General features: G+C 38.7%; 1 protein-coding gene across 1 annotated transcript; it reads left to right on the top strand.

Annotated features, from left to right (window-relative positions):
* Positions 1-347: 347 nt before the first annotated feature.
* LOC144464145 (deoxynucleoside triphosphate triphosphohydrolase SAMHD1-like) lies at positions 348-13,098 on the top strand. The gene is made up of 16 exons (XM_078169979.1): positions 348-874; positions 2,082-2,286; positions 3,366-3,438; positions 3,924-4,084; positions 4,301-4,422; positions 5,218-5,288; positions 7,319-7,468; positions 8,259-8,359; positions 8,940-9,048; positions 9,148-9,239; positions 9,376-9,491; positions 9,857-9,990; positions 10,573-10,653; positions 10,794-10,898; positions 11,038-11,175; positions 11,851-13,098. The coding sequence occupies exons 3-16, from the start codon at positions 3,415-3,417 to the stop codon at positions 11,893-11,895; spliced, it is 1,449 nt and encodes a 482-aa protein (XP_078026105.1). The 5' UTR covers positions 348-874; positions 2,082-2,286; positions 3,366-3,414; the 3' UTR covers positions 11,896-13,098.
* Positions 13,099-16,644: the final 3,546 nt, after the last annotated feature.

Raw genomic sequence — 16,644 nt, 5'->3', positions numbered from 1 at the left:
AATTGAAGGGGGATGAGGGGGGATGCCATCCCCTCTATTAGAAAATTGACTAAAAAGCATCCCCCTTGTTAATCTAGAATGTGTGTGTGCAGGCACAAACGTAATTTGTCGCACTTCCTGTATCTGTGCCCTCCGTCCCCCGCACTTTTTTACAGCCCTTACAACTGTTAAATTCGTTTTTAACATGTGGTAACATGTTTTTCCGAGCCGTCTTTAAACGCACCATGAATAGGCGGTGCCAGGCGGCAGACACGCTGTCATGTTGTTATCAACCGCACACAGACAAGAGGTGTGCCCCTGGGCAGTACCTCTGTGTTAACTATGTTCAGCAAACCAGCTAGCAAGTGTAAGTTGAGTAATGCTGTTGCATGTAGATAATGTTAGCTAAATGATGACTAATTAATAGATGCCAATATATCAAGTTAAGCTACTTAACAAGAATACTAATGTTATTATTACCTATGTAAAATCGCTTGCTAGCTAGTTTCATGCTAGGAAAAAACCCACTCCTCCTTAATAAGAACTTATGGTCACTATTGCTTTGCACATATTTTTTTAATCTTTATTGCCACAATATGAAGAGCAGGGTCAGGGAGGAGATAGTGGACCAGAAGCCAGCAAGGATGATCATGCAGGATCTTCACAGGAGAGATTATAACTGGCTGAGAGAAAATATCTATAGCATAAAAGTGACTGTGCGATTAATTTCCACAGCTATGTCAGCACTATTATTCCTAATTTTATTTATGAATTTTGCTTTGCACATTTATTATCTATATTATTGCAATAGATAGAAGAGAGCCAGGGAGAAACCAGGCAGGTATCAGGACAGGGACCTGACAGCAGCACCAATTATCAGCCCAAGGCTTCACAGGTAAGGAGAAATTATAACTGGCTAAGGAAATGTCTATAGGATAAGAGTGACTCTAAGATTAATATTCACAGCTATTTCAGAACTAGTCTTATTTATACTCTAAAATGTTTGTGTGTATTGCAATAGCAATACTACTGCATTATTTGTGTTTTTAAAGGCAGCAGGTATAGGTCATGCCATTTTTCTTTATCTTGATTAATTTTGCACATCTGTGCTGTCATATTTGATGATGTGTGTGCACGCAAAAAAATCAAAGCTACATTGCATCCCCCTTGTTAAAAATTAACAATTCGACCACTGTCCAGAGGTACATACCTTTAATCATTAGCGCAATCAGCGTCCATACATTTCAATGTAGGGCTACCTCTGCTGCATTTATGGCCAGGTTTTGTTTCAGTTTTTTTAAGTCGGTGCTCTAAAATATTTTTGTTGTCTAATCTATCACAAAAGAATTTTACTTTCACGACAGTGAACAAACTCATGTGTGGTGGAGACATTAAGTAATGTCTCCCCTGAAGGGGGTAAAGACCGTGAAGGGAGTTATTTTCCCACTATTCACCGGCTCATTATACATTATCCCGATTATTACACAGCTAATTATCAGTTAAATAAATAATGTTGTCTACCTCCGCGAAGTGCATTAAAACCGACCGGATTCGACAACTTTTGGTGAAAGTTTTGTACTCACTCAGGCTCAGTGGACTGAACCGAGGCATAAAACTCGCGTAAAATGTCATTAAGCATGACTGCTGAGTGTGTATTCAAATCTGTGTTCTTTTGTTTTTGGCAGAGAAAGTCCGTCAGTATAGTAGTAACGTTAGTAGTACAGTATAGTACAGTAGCCCATTTTGTTGTCTTTTTTGTATTTATCTCATCTTTCTCCTCCTCTATCACTTGAAGGTCTTCAGGTGTCAGTTCCTTGTGCCGTTTTTCGCTTGATTTTTTTCTTTCCTTCTCCATTTCTTTTCTTCAGCGGCATCCCATTCCTCAAAATCCTTGTAGCTACTCTCCAAATAAGTTAAAAGAAATGTTAAAATCAGCCACTTCTGTTTGTTTTTCCCTCGGAAGTTGTTTGACAGCTGCAGTGTTGCAGGGCAACGCTGGGCTACATAGCAACTGTGTAATGACCGTTGCTACTCGCAGCGGTCATTACACAGTAATATCAGACCGTCAGTGAAAGTTGGTCATGACCTTTAATTAAACACAGCACCTGGGAGGGAGGAGCTGTGACAATAACATCATTAGTGTGACTATCCTGATATAGCCAGCGCTCGTCAGATCAACATCAGAAATGACAAACAGCTACGACCTCTAGACGCTACAAAGAATTGAACTGTGATTGATGGGAAGTGGATGAAACTTGTGAGTAACTACAAGACGAAGAACGAGGACATAGGTGGATAAATTTAAAGGTAGGTTTTCTGGTTTGGTAAAATAAATTGATGACTAGTTTTCATCTCACTGCTGGCCTTAATAAGTTAGCTGTTGAGAACAAGCTGTTGCAGCTGTATTTACAAAAAAAAAATGTTGTGCAGTATGGTAGAAATTATCATAATAAATACAATGTAATATAGGACTGCTATTACACTGTTTCTCCATTGTATACACATATGAAATTAAACTATGCACACAATTCTGAAAACTTGGAGCTCATGTATCAACGCCAACAAATGTTTTTTTGGTCGGCCTTCCTCTCCGTTCTCTGTGCTGCTCCATTTTTTTCTGACACAGCAGAAGTCACCTGAGGCCTTTTTAATGCTCTGACACAGGATTGGTGTGTTTTGCTAATTGTGTTTGAGCAGGTGAGATGTGAGTCAGACCAGCTTGTAATAAGGGCGTGTTGTTTCACAGGCCAGAGTTTTTCAGGTGAACAAAGTGTGCTAAGTTATGCAAAAATGTGATTTAAAAATCTCTACTTGAGTTAAAACAATAGAATTGTGCTCAAAGTTCAGCAGTCTGGAGTCTTGGTGTTGATACATGAGCTTCAAGTTTTCAGAATTGTGTCCATAGTTTTACTCTATGTGTGTATACAGTGAAGAAAAACTGTAACTTTAATCTGAGGTAAGACTCTGGGAAGTGAGTTTAGTCCAGCTGGATTGGACAGACAAATGTGCACTGTATCCTATACTGATACAAAGTAAATTCACATTGTATCACAATATGGAAACAGTCTTTACAGTTTACATATAGCAAAAAAATTGCAGCCTATTTTGAGACGAAAAAACCTAAACTAAAAGCTGAAAAAGGAGAAAAAACGGAAAGTATTTCTACACAGTTTTAAAAATTTAAATAAGTAGCATGGCCTCATTAAGCCACAGCATACAGTATATAAACAGTATTTTAATTGTTGCATTTTAAATTTCTCTGAGGTGGTTGCAGTAATTCAGTGCAAGAACACTCACCTCACTGGATTTATTCTTGTTTCACACCTCACTTTTCTTTCTTGAACTCATTCCCTACTGTGCTCTTATGTACATTCTTTTTTCCATAGAAATCACTTTCTCCAGAAAATCCAGCACAGTATCAGGAAGCTTTGGAAGATGGAAGAGCAAGGACAGCACAAGGTAACACATCGTGTTTAAATTAAAACATTTTCTATGTCAAAGTATAGCAGTTTGGTGTGGTCTCAAAGAGGTGTGATTTTAACTCTTCTCACGTGTTTTTTTTTCTTTCAATGATCTGCCATTCATTTGAATGGAAAAAATTATGTTGTTTTTTGTGATTTTCATAAAGACCGCTTGGCAAATCTCTGTTGAAGAAGAAGAATAAACACAATGGATCATATATAGTTGCCTTGCTGTTGCACAGCAGGCACCCTCAATAAAGGAAAACTAGTTCACTAATTGTACCTTTACTGGTATGTCCTGGGTCATAGATAAACTAGGTGTGTCCCATTTTTGTTGTATTTTGTTCTATCACATGCTCAGTGATCCTGTCAGGGTGTTGTTCAGCCATTCCTCTGTAGCTTTGGCTTCATGTTTGCTTCTGGTTTTACTGGTACTCTTGTAAACATAACAGGACTTGGTTTCTGTTCTATGTGCTGTGCCAGGTGTTTAATGATCCCATCCACGGGCATATGACATTACACCCACTGCTCGTCAAAATCATTGACACACCTCAGTTCCAGAGACTACGAAACATCAAGCAGCTTGGAGGGGCTTACTTTGTTTACCCTGGAGCATCCCACAACCGCTTTGAACACTCTATTGGGTAGGTCCGCATATTATCAGATAGATACAGTTTTGTGTCCCGAGGAAATCACAATCCAAAGCAGGAAGAAAAGCACCTAATATAACTGATACAACCAAAGCAAACACATTAGTATAGGTATAGTAAAAGTTGATGTTTCCAGTTTTGCAGCAGGATACTCGTGTGGTAATTGTGTAACCCGTTTTTTGTTGATGTGTTCTGTATGTGGGGATAAAGGGTGGGGCACTTAGCAGGAGAACTTGTAAAAGCTCTGCATGCAAGTGAAAAGCAGCCAGAACTCCTCATCACTGAAAGAGACATCCTTTGTGTGCAGATTGCTGGTCTTTGCCATGACCTGGGTGAGTGACACACTCTTTTTCACTATTACATGAAATAGGTTTTAAATAGTATTTGCTGGGTGTGAATAAGAGTGGAAATGAAAGTGTAACTATCCACAAAATGTCACATAAAAGCCAGTTTTTCTTTTCTTAACAAAACTGTTGTTTTCATTTCAGTGTTGAGCTAAACTCAACAGTTCCTGCAGGTCATTCAGATTAACTGTCTAACAGGAGAGGTGAAAGATTGTGCCCTTTGACCAAGTGGGAGAGCACTTATTGTGAAATATTTGCAGCAAGTACACAATTGTTTAAATGTACAACAGCATTTTCAGACAGTCTCTCCTGGAAGGCAGTTATAGTGTTGGCGCACATTTGTAGCTACACCAAAAAAGTGGCTCCCTCATTCATTATCAGTGAAATAGACAGTCAATAGTCATGTTTTTTAGTCCGCAGTTAAGATCTGAGATTTTATTAATCATAGTCACTATAAATCAACATAAACAGATATGCTCAATTTTTTCTGGAAATTCTGAAATTGATATTAGTGCTGAATTTGGATGGAAACTAATGTTTTATAGACACACAGTGGAACTGTGTGTATGGCATGACTACTGGTATGTTGTTGCTTTAAAGAAAATAAACAAACAATAATAACAGTAATTTGCAGCAGATTACAAAACATATTTTTATAATATCATCAATATCAGTAAAGGCCTGTCTCTAATACTAGCCTAAAATAAAACAGGCCTGATAAGATACACTCACAAATGTTTCACTTCACAGTTTGACTTATTTTATGGTATCTCCCATATCTAGGACATGGACCCTTTTCCCATCTGTATGATGGGACGTTCATCCCCGAGGCACGTCCAGGACATGAGTGGAGGGTGAGAAACTGTTATTTCTGTTGTCCCTGACATATGACATGATATGAAATACTGTAAAACTGTTACTGTTAAATAAACACCTGTCTTAATCAGACGCCTGGTCTGGTTTTCAAGCAGTTCATGTTTTCTTATAGAAGTTCTTCAGATGTATAAAACCAGGTTGTTGGCAACCTCAAATCATGTGTCCATTCCTCTATTACTCTGTAAGTTATTCATATTCTTTAAGTCTGTAGGGGTCCTCACATCAAAAGAATCCAAATGGTTTTTCATAAAAAAAGAATCCTAGTTGTAAATATTGTTTTTACAGGATAAAGTGATGTTGTGTTGGTATGCTGGGTGCCGTAACTCCCTCTCTCTCTCTCTCTCTCTCTCTCTCTCTCTCTGATGGGCTGTCTATCCGACCTAAATCGAATGAATGATTCATAATTGAGCCCTAAGGTTTAAACAAGTAATATTCATACTGGTTTACATAAACTGTTTGATTGTATTTACCATCTTTGCTGAGCAACAGTTTAACATTCCTTTCAACAGTGAAAGGAATTAAAGGCCTGTCCCATATAGACGCCTGTTGATGCAGTGATTTAAGCAATTAGTAGCCCGGGCTATTAACTGAAGTTTTGCAGTGATAACCACTGAAATCATCGTACATAGGTGAGTCAGGCTCAATGAGGAGAGGGGAGAGCGATTCTTGTCCCTGCTGCTGATATTTTAGTGTGGGGCAGCGTGGTTCTTTCAGCCAGACAAACCTAAAGGCCAACATGGCACAGGCTTGAGAAGTTATAAGTCTTTACTGTATCAATACTCCATCTGTTACAATCAACAAGGTGAACCCAAGCACAGAACACAGACTCAGGAAGAAAGTGATACTTACACCTCTATGAACAGATGTTCCTTTACCCAAGTTTGGACCTATTATGTAATATATAATGTGTGCAATTAAATAAGGAATCCATCAGCTGTGTAATTCTGGGCTCATACTCATGTTTAAAATATCAATTTAATAATAATATTAATTATGAAAAAATTACTGAACTGTTCAGTCCTTCATTATGCTATCTTTGAATGAGCACAAATGTATTCATACAAATTTATGAAAGAACCTTTAAAATAACATTCTTTCATGTGAAAAAACATTTTTTAAATAACTGCTTCAAAAGTCTTTTTACTATATTTCATAAATTCTCTCTCTAATATTTGTTTCATGTTGGATACATCAACAAATTTCTTCTTCAAACAACTGCATTTATTCACGTTTCTCACCAAACGCTACATTTTACAAGATCACATTTGAACACCTCATGAGAACAACCTTTGCCCAAAACTCATTTACTGACAAGAGTTTCAACACATCATAATGTGATTAATACGTTAAATAATTCTCCTCCTGCTGATGTCAAACACAGATTAGTTGTTCACAATGTAGCATTGTCAAGGAAACAATATGGTGTGTCCCCTGACGTGTCGATGGACTTTACTTTGTTCTTTCATCCTGACAGCGTCCCGAGGAAGATCTCTGTTCATCCCAAACATATTTTGTATTGTCACTATTGATGTGGTACAAAAGGAAAACATCGGCCACTGTCATCGGTGGATGTCATCTTATTTGCTAATAGGCCAGTGGCAGTCAGCAAGGCTATTAATAGGTGCATCCTGAAATTAAGTGACATCAACATGACATATTTAACAATGGAACAACAACAACAATGAAAATGTTGATTCTCCTGACATTAATTATTGGTGCTGTAATAAATGTCAGCAGTATAATGTAAACGTCAAACCTTGGTATAATGAACCCACACAAAACATTTGTAAAACATGAAATTGTGTCATTCACGAGGCAGAGTTTGTGCAGATTTTGGAGAGAGTCACTGTTGTTGGTTTTACACCAACACCCATCACTGAGCATCAATCAATCAGTCTATCTATCTATCTATCTATCGATCTATCTATCTATCTATCTATCTATCTATCTATCTGTCTATATTTTTGCTATTAATTCTCATATATTGATGAATCTATGTATCTTGCAGCATGAGGACGCCTCTCTACAGATGTTTGACCACCTAGTGGAACGTAATGGCCTACAGCAGGAGATGGAGAGGTACGGCCTGGTGCTGCCTGAGGACCAGACCTTCATCAAAGAGATGATTGTAGGACTGGACCCAGAGACAGTTGATGAGGTTTGTTCCAAATTGCATACTTAATCTTTTTACGTCTACTAGGTGCTGCAGCCGCTCCTAAAAAGTACTTACTGTTGCATGCAGTATGAACACAGTCGGGACATACTACTTTCTCATAACATTAGGCCCTGAACTTTGACCATCTTGCTTTTATATCCGTTACCTTGGAGATACAACAAACGCCACTCACCAAGTGCGCCAGAGATGGAGATCAACCCGTAGAGCTCTGCTGTTGTTGTCTGCTGTTGTTACTTTGAAATATGTCTAGTTGAACTCAAAAGTTATGACTGCACAGATTGATTCCTGTTCCACTGGTTAAAAGCGCTGTCATCTGTAATTGCACCTTCTGACAGCTGTCAGTCAGCTGTCAAACAGATGTTAACGAGGTGTGAAGCTGTCATGTGTTTGTGGCTCAGTCAATGTGACGTGCGCAGAGGATTGTGGGTCAGAGTAGTCATAAAAGCATGCTGGCTTACATACTGCAAAATCGGACAGGATGTAGTAGAACATCCTGGTATGTTTGGTACTAATGTTGTGCTGTGGACTGTATTTCTTTACCACATGGTCACTGGTTGTCTGTCATATATTTCTCCTTATATGTCTTGCTGTATGTTTCTTTTTACTGTGCCTGCCTCAGGAGTCACTCCTAAAGGGGCATACAGAGTTATCTGAACTGACTAAAAGGTGCAGAACATCAGTCCTGCCTGTGTAAACTGTTTGAAATCATTCAGTATCATTATTACTACAGCAGCCAGTGTCTAATGTCAATAATGTGCTGTCATCTCTGCAGTGGCCATATGAAGGCCGTCCACAGGACAAGTCCTTCCTCTATGAAATTGTGGCCAACAAAACAAATGGCATTGATGTGGACAAGTTTGACTACTTTGCCAGGTGAGGCTTGTTGTTCAGCTACTGAAGAGAAATTCACTTTGTGATGCAGAGTGATAAATTATTATGTGTTATTTCCCCAGAACAATTAAGTTTAAGTTTATTTACTTTATTAATCCCCTGAGGGGAAATTCAGTGTTTTCACTCTTACTTGTCAATTACACACAGGTCTGAAAGACACACACATGCACAAACAGGACCTATACATGCACAAAGTGGAGAGATGTCAGAGTGAGGGGGCTGCCCTTTGGTCAGGCGCCCCGAGCAGTTGGGGGGTTCGGTGCCTTGCTCAAGGGCACCTCGGCAGTGCCCAGGAGGTGAACTGGCACCTCTCCAGCCACCAGTCCACGCTCCATATTTGGTCCGGACGGGGACTCGCACAGGCGACCCTCCGGTTCCCAACCCAAGTCCCTATGGACTGAGCTACTGCAGCCCCACAAAGTTTCCAGGGGGCATCCGCATCCAATTACAACATTCTCCTGATTGTAACAGTATGGAGCAATCTCCAGGGTGCTTTGATTAGTTTAACAAAAAAAAAAAAAAGCCTATTTTCTTCACACATTTCTTTACTGTCTCCTCTCAGGGACTGCCACCACCTGGGCATCCGGAACAACTTTGACCATCTCCGCTACTTTAGGTTTGCCAGGGTGTGTGAGGTGGACGGGCAGAGGCACATCTGCACCAGAGACAAGGTGCTGACTTTGCTACATCTAACTTTTTGATTGGATTTTAAAACAACAATCTGTTCAGATGATTAGATGTGACTAAAATACATGTAATTATTTTAATAGGAGGTGAACAATCTGTATGACATGTTCCACACAAGGTACAGTCTCCACAGAAGAGCCTACCAGCACAGTGTGAACAAGATCATGGAGTTCATGTAAGTACTAACCCTTCTCAGGTTTATACTGAAACAACATTTTGCTTTGTCTGCTGTATGATGTAGCTTATTTCATAAAATTGACTCTCTTGTATAATATACATTAGGTGATCACATATTGTATATGATTATCCAGGATTGCAGAGGCCTTTGTAAAAGCAGACGAGCACATCCAGATTGAAGGCTCAGGAGGGAAGATGTTCACTCTCTCCAAAGCCATAGATAACATGGAGGCCTTCACCAAGCTGACAGGTCTGTAGATACCACTGTGTGCTGTAAGCTTGTGTTTAAACATTAGTGCAGAGGGAGGAGTGGGCAGGATACACAAACCACCATCTGTGTTCAACAAAGACTACGTGTCTTCTGAATTGTCCAAACATATTCTGTCAGACTCCTGTCAGTATTACTTCTTGTGCTTAATTGTTTTTATTTACTAACATAAACCTTGATATAAAAAACTGACAATTGTCTGAATTATTCTAAGAATTTTGGTGGTAAATGCCATGCCGAGCTAATGTTGCTTATTGTTGTTTATTTGTGAAACACTACAAATGATTTTGTGACCTTGTCTTTGGTTTGTTCTAACTGATCTGTCTTCTGCTCTGTTTGTCCTGTAGATGATGTCTTTAACCAAATACTCAACTCCTCCGATCCGCTCTTGGCTGAGGCGAGGGAGATTCTACAGAGGATCATCACTCGAAACCACTACAAGTTACTGGCTGAAACAAACTGTAAACCAAGCCAAATCGAGGTGTGCACCGCGTGTTTTTGTGCCTGTATAGCAAAACACTTCAGTTTGACATGTTATCTATTTCACTGCAGCTATAAGTACACCGACAATCATAAGAACAGGTTTTGTTATAACAGAGCTGGATGTTGTGCTCCTTTTGTGGTTGATGAGCGCAGATGTCTCTCTGGGTATTGTACCTGGATGTCATGTGTTCCTATCAGTCACAATTACTATTACAATTACCAATCCCTCAACTTGATAGAGGCCGAAATGCTTCTGTACCCTAGCTTTTAAACCAGGGAGTGCCAGTCAGACTGCACACGTATATCCACTTACAAAGTGCCAGTATTTGAAAAGTTGGGATGTGAACGTGTTGATATGACTTACAAGTTAACTCTAGCGTGTCTGTGCTGTAGATTTTCCCCATTTTCCCCATACACAGTAAAATATTCATATTAAGATTTATATACTCTGAATAACGTTTTGAACCTTTGAATAACTGATCATGTTGCAGTGTGGACAGACGGACAAAAATGAGAAACAAAGATGTGGGTTTTTTTTTTTATTTCTAATGTGGCCATACCCTTACTGTGTGTTGTCAAGATCCTTGAGGCCAACTGGAAAGAGGAATTGACTGGAGCCCTTCAAGGGGACGGGCTAAACCCAGAGGACTTTGTAGTTATAGTGAGTTTTTCGTCTTATCACTTTTACTTCACTTTTCTGTCAATCTTGGGTTTTGTGGATTATGATTTAATTTGTGAGATGCCTGTCATAATTTACTTGTGAATGTTAAAACAGGGCTCTGTCTAACCCTTCTCTTTTAGGTCAGTACTATGGACTATGGGAGCAACAACGAGGACCCAATTAGAAAGGTGTATTTCTACAGCAAGCGAGATCCTACCAGAGCATTCCATATCCCCAGAGAGCGGGTCAGAACTAATGCAATGACAACAAAATCATCTCTGTCTTTCCATGAGCTATTCATTCCTTGTGTGTATTTCTTTATAACACAGCCTCTGTTACAGTATGGCATTTTCCTCAAGTTTATGCTGTTGTCATTCTTGTCAGGTGTCCAGCCTCCTCCCAACATGCTTTTCTGAGACGCTGATCAGGGTTTACTGTAAGAAGACTGATGAAGAGCCACTGGAGGGTGTCCGTGAGCGCTTCAGGAACTGGTGCGAAGATAGAGGGTTGCCAATACCACAGGTAATATTCAGATGTAGGCTGTTAAATATAGAAAAGTACTGTGTGGGGCCCTCAGGCTTGAGGTTCTACTAAATGGCAGTGAATACTGTAGTCTGTACTACATTAGGTGTATTAGGATGGGCACATGAGCAGGGAAGGTGCAATTATTTATGTTACATTTTGTCAGAGCTCCAAGATCTGAATGCAGTTCAGTTGCTCTCTGATCTTGGATCTGGAGTGAGTGCCGTGTAGGGCTGCTGCTAATGACCTTTTTCCACATTGACTAATTGACTAAAATAGTTTGGTCAATAGATGTATGAGGTTAACTAATGATGTGAAATGTCTTTGACAACAAATGAATGATAATCAGTTTTGAGTTATTCAGCATCTGTGTGAGAATACTGGATAGTTAGAACAAACGCAGGCTATGTAACTGTGTAGTTTGCAGCAATGTGGTAAAGTTCACAGTAATGGACTAAATTGGAGGTGACAGTACAAATCAGTTTGGCAGTTATTTTGAGATGAATCATTTTTCCCCACTACACTGCTCCTATGGATTTGGGGGCTTCCCCACCAGGCCAAACCCCACTTTAACCCCTGAGTACAGTGCCCTGCTTCAGTGATGATGAAGTTCATATCTCAGTGCACTGCTCATGTTAAATATTAATGCACTTCTCTGTCTTTTTTTACATGCAGGTGGAAGGCCAAGAAGCACCACAGCAAAACCCAGGGGGAGAATAAGTTTTGGCAGATGGAGAGAAGGCAAACACTCCCTGATACTCACTGGTTTATTATGATTTACTACCAACATGTTAAATTGAGTTAATCTGAATTTTAGGGACATGACATATTTAAAGGTGTTTGGTTTTGATGTTAATTGTGTGAATTAATGTGGTAATCAAATCAAATATTAGTTTGACTTTGAGTGATTTTTGATTAGAGGTTGTTTTTGGTGTTGTGGTTGCAACTTGGTCATTTTACTTTATCTTTGCTCATGCTGCATTTATCATTAAGCCCAAAGGGCTGAAAGACACATTCAGTTTTCACCAATGACTGGAAGTTGGGTGCAGATCTTGCTCAGGGGCACCATAATTTAAGGTAAAATGTTTTTAACTTGAAAAGTCCCCTATACCATAAGTCTGACTTACATGGAACTTGGTACAGACATCTATCTATTTATACTCTATAAATTGTGTGAATTAATGTGGAAATCAGATCAGATATTAGTTTGACTTTGAGTGATTTTTGATTAGAGGTTGATTTTGGTGTTGTGGTTGCAACTTGGTCATTTTACTGTATCTAAGGTAAGGTAAGATAACTTTATTAGTACCCGAGGGTAGATTTGGTTTGCAGTTTAGTTAGGTGAGTCAGCTGCTTTCACACAGACAACACTTACGACAAAGATATAAGACAGTGCTCACCTACTGCATTTATCATTACTTATTTACTGTTCATCTTTTAATTTGTTTGTGAAATGTCTCTTATATTGTTTGCATCTTTTTTTCGGGTTTCAAGTCCAAAGAGCTGAAAGATTTTCACCAAAGGTTGGAAGTTGGGTGCAAATCTTGTTCAACAAATATGATCCCAAAGAAGCTATTTTAAAAGGTGGACGCTTCACACACATCTTCAATCTTTTAAAACTGGCCCTTGGGAAGCACTTTGTGTTTAATCTGTCAATATGAAATAAGATAATTAGGATTACTATTATGATGACATTATATATCACTATTTCTCACTGTAGTCATACCTTAAAGCTCACTTTGCTTTCTTTGATGTAACCATCATTGTGTTTTGCTAATGGTGTGAAAATGTATCAGAGTCTTAATATGTGATGGGTCTGTAAAGAGAAACCTACCAAAGGTTATTAGAGCCTTTCAACTGTATTCCTATTGACATGGGTTGATATGCCTGTCTGTTTGAAATAAAACTCTTTTTCTCCCGTCATTGTGCAGTTTCACTTATCCAACCCCAGATGACATCATACATTGGTGTTTTTCTGCTGATGATTATGTGTCTGCTAAATGTTTCAACAATGTGTCGTCAAAGAAAAACCTTTTGTGGACAAATTGTTAAATGCTGTATAAGCAAAAAAAAAGCCTAAAGGATGTTAATGAAAAAATAAATCTTCCAGTGCTTTAAGTGTTAGGGAGTGTTTAAAATTCAATTAGGTATATACTGTAGAACTTCAATTACTAGCAGGCCTATATTTGGGACAGGCCTTTCATTTCTTTCACACAAAACTGTTAATCAGCAAAGATCGGAAAATACAATCAAATTGTTTATTTAAATCAGTATAAATATTACTTGTATAAAACTTTGGCTTCAGATAACATATTAATTATGAATCAGTCATTCGATCTAGCTCCGACAGACAGTGCATCAGAGAGAGAGTTACGACACTTGAGGATTACAGCACCTGGCATACCGACACAGTCCTGTTAAAACAATACTCACAACTTGGATTCATTTTTATCAAAAAACCTTTTCATTCTTTTGATCTGAGGGTAACTGACGAATGGACACATAATTAGAGGTAGCCAACATCTGAAGAACCCCTAGAGAAAAAAGTACTGCTTTTAAACAAAAAGAAAAAACTACTGATACATAATACACCCCATTAGAGCTGCAAAGAATAAGCATTCAGAAAAATTATCAGTTACACATCTGAAATATCAGGAAACTGTCCAGTAACACATATTTCGATTAAAGTTCTGGTTCTTTTCTCCCACTGTGAACACACTGCCTGCACTCATCTATGTATAATTTACACACTTCTGTGTGAGCTCACTTTTTGTTCTCTACACATGGGTATTTTTATACAACTACACTAAGTGGCCACAAGATGTCACTGTTGCTCAAATCTTTAGAGTTCAGTCTCCATAGTTCCAATAAAATGTGCTCTGCTGCACCATATGCCCAACTAAGTAGTACTCTTTGGTCCTCTGGGGACTTTGGTCTTTCCTACTATGATGATGACGCCCCATTTTGTTAGTAAGTGTATCTAGAAATATTTGTATCTCAACAAAGGAGGTTGGACATCTCTAGTAATATTATCATTGTTGGGTGCTGTTGGGCAAAAGTGTTAGGCACTTTGACAACGTGGCAGGGAATGAATGCAAAGTGACTGATGAGGTAATGAGATGCAGGTGTGTGTTGATCATGGGGTGGTCAGGTGAGGAGGACATCTGGTGGATGGCAGGAGAATGGCAGTGGTTTGGTTTGGAGAAAGAGTCTTTTCCAGGGAAAACATTTTGACATGTCATAGCAGGAAACACACAGGTGCAAATAATGACATTAATAATGGCTGAATTCCATTAAGCTGCTTTGATTTCAGGTTCCTGCGTGCCTGCTTACTCTTACTGGGGCACTTAAATATGACAGAGCCATCGTTCATGTTATCAGTAACACCTGTGCTTTTCCTACTATGACAAGTCAAAATGTCTGCTGTGATAAAAGCCTACATGTGGCTGTAGATGAGGGACAGAGAAACAGACCGTTATATCTTAACTGAAAAGTATGGACTTTATTAAAATGCAGCAACAAAAAGATCAAGTGAAGTTAAACTGATATTTATCTTACTATATAATGACGAAAACTCTGTCTGTTCCACGTTTTTCTCCTCACTGACTTGGTCAATCCATGTGAAATTTGGCACAGTGGTAGAGGCTCATGGGAGGATGCGAATGAAGCAATATTACATCAATTGGCCAAAGGGGGGCGCTATAGCAACCGATTGAAATTGCAAACTTTGAATGGGTGTATCTCATGCTCCGTATGTCGTAGAGACAAGAAACTTTGCACAGAGATGCCTCTCCTCACGAGGAGCAAATTTGAAGAGTGCATGTGAGTGTGTGTGTGTGTGTGTGTGTGTGTGTGTGCATTGCACTATGTGGTGATGTGTTTCTGCATACATCCTGTGCCATGGATCATCTCATGATTTTGACAGAGTTGTAAAGAAAATAAACTGTATTGGTCGTTAAAAAATACTCAAAGAATTTAATAAGCAGCGACCATAAAACCAATTAAAAGCCAAGTCCCAATGCCCAGTCCCTTTTACGAGCCCAGTGTGGCTCCACATTTTGACAAATATACGCCTGTCTCAATTAGACGCCTGGTCTGGTTGCCAAGCAGTACTTTTTTCTTCTTTTTTTTTTTACTTAGTTCCTCAGATGTTGGCTACCTCTAATTATGTGTCCATTCCTCGATTACCCTCAGATCAAAAGAATTAAAAGGTTTTTTAATAAAAATGAATCCAAGTTGTGAGTATTGTTTTAACAGGACTGTGTCGGTATGCCAGGTGCTGTAATCCTCGAGTGTCGTAACTCTCTGTCTGTCAGAGCTAGATCGAATGAATGATTCATGATTAATATGTTATCTGAAGCCAAAATTTTATACAAGTAATATTCATACTGATTTAAATAAACAATTTGATTGTATTTTCCGATCTTTGCTGATTAACAGTTTTGTGTGAAAGTAAATGAAAGGCCTGTCCCAAATATAGGCCTGTTGACTTCAATGATTTAAGCAAATAGTAGCCTGGGCTATTAAATGCCCCAATTGTAGTCAGCTACATAACATATATTTTTAACCTGTCGGTTTTATCTGGTACAGTTCCCACAGTTTGGAAGGCTGCTTTTGTGTCTCCTTTAGGCGGTGACACAGCTATACTTAACAATTATAGGCCTATCTCTAAATTGCCATGCCTAGCAAAAATACTAGAATCTCTAGTAAATGTCCAACTTAAATCATTCCTTTCAGCACATTCTATTCGAAGTACTCCCCAATCTGGTTTTAGAGAAAAGCACAACACTATTACTGCGGTCACTCTTGTTTTAAATGACATCATTTCAACTTTGGATAATAAGAAACACTGTGCAGCTCTTTTTATTGACCTTTCTAAAGCATTTGATACAGTTGATCATGCTTAATAAACCTATTGGTACTTATTGGTACAATATTGGTTTTGATGAAGTTGCATATAATTGGTTCCAGAGTTGGTTGGTTCCCAGATTGCAAAAGGAGTCCCACAAGGCTCAGTCCTTGGTCTTGTTCTGTTTACACTTTATATAAATGATATTGTTTCTGCTATAACTGGGTACGCTGATGATACTATTTTGTATTGCACTGCGGATACTGCACAGTCTGCTGTTGCATCTCTTCAACTCTGTTTTGCTGATTTAGAAGTTGCATTCAGTATCCATAAGTTAGTCTTAGACGCAGATAAAACCAAATTTATGTTTTTCACTAGAGCCAATAATATTAATTTGGATAACCTCATCATCACAACTAAAAGTGGCACCAATATTGAAAGAGTCATGGAATACAAATACCTTGGCATTTGGATTGATGTGATGTTATCTTTCAAAAATCATGTAATAAATTTGGGAAGCAAACTAAGGCAAAAGATTGGCTTTAGCAATAAATCCTGCTTCCCACTGCATTGTAGAAAAATGCTTGTTGAGGCAACTTTTCTATCAGTTTTAGATGATG

The sequence above is a fragment of the Epinephelus lanceolatus genome, chromosome 8 (assembly GCF_041903045.1).
Source record: "Epinephelus lanceolatus isolate andai-2023 chromosome 8, ASM4190304v1, whole genome shotgun sequence".
NCBI classification, from domain to species: Eukaryota; Metazoa; Chordata; class Actinopteri; order Perciformes; family Serranidae; genus Epinephelus; species Epinephelus lanceolatus.
This window is presented reverse-complemented; position numbering and strand designations above follow the sequence as displayed.

Excerpts from the sequence above, each read along its gene's own strand:
- LOC144464145 (XM_078169979.1), top strand. The coding sequence starts at position 3,415 with ATGGAAGAGCAAGGACAGCACAAG. Across the intron at positions 5,289-7,318 it reads GTCCAGGACATGAGTGGAGG|CATGAGGACGCCTCTCTACA; the intron begins GTGAGAAACTGT and ends TGTATCTTGCAG. Across the intron at positions 9,240-9,375 it reads AACAAGATCATGGAGTTCAT|GATTGCAGAGGCCTTTGTAA; the intron begins GTAAGTACTAAC and ends ATGATTATCCAG.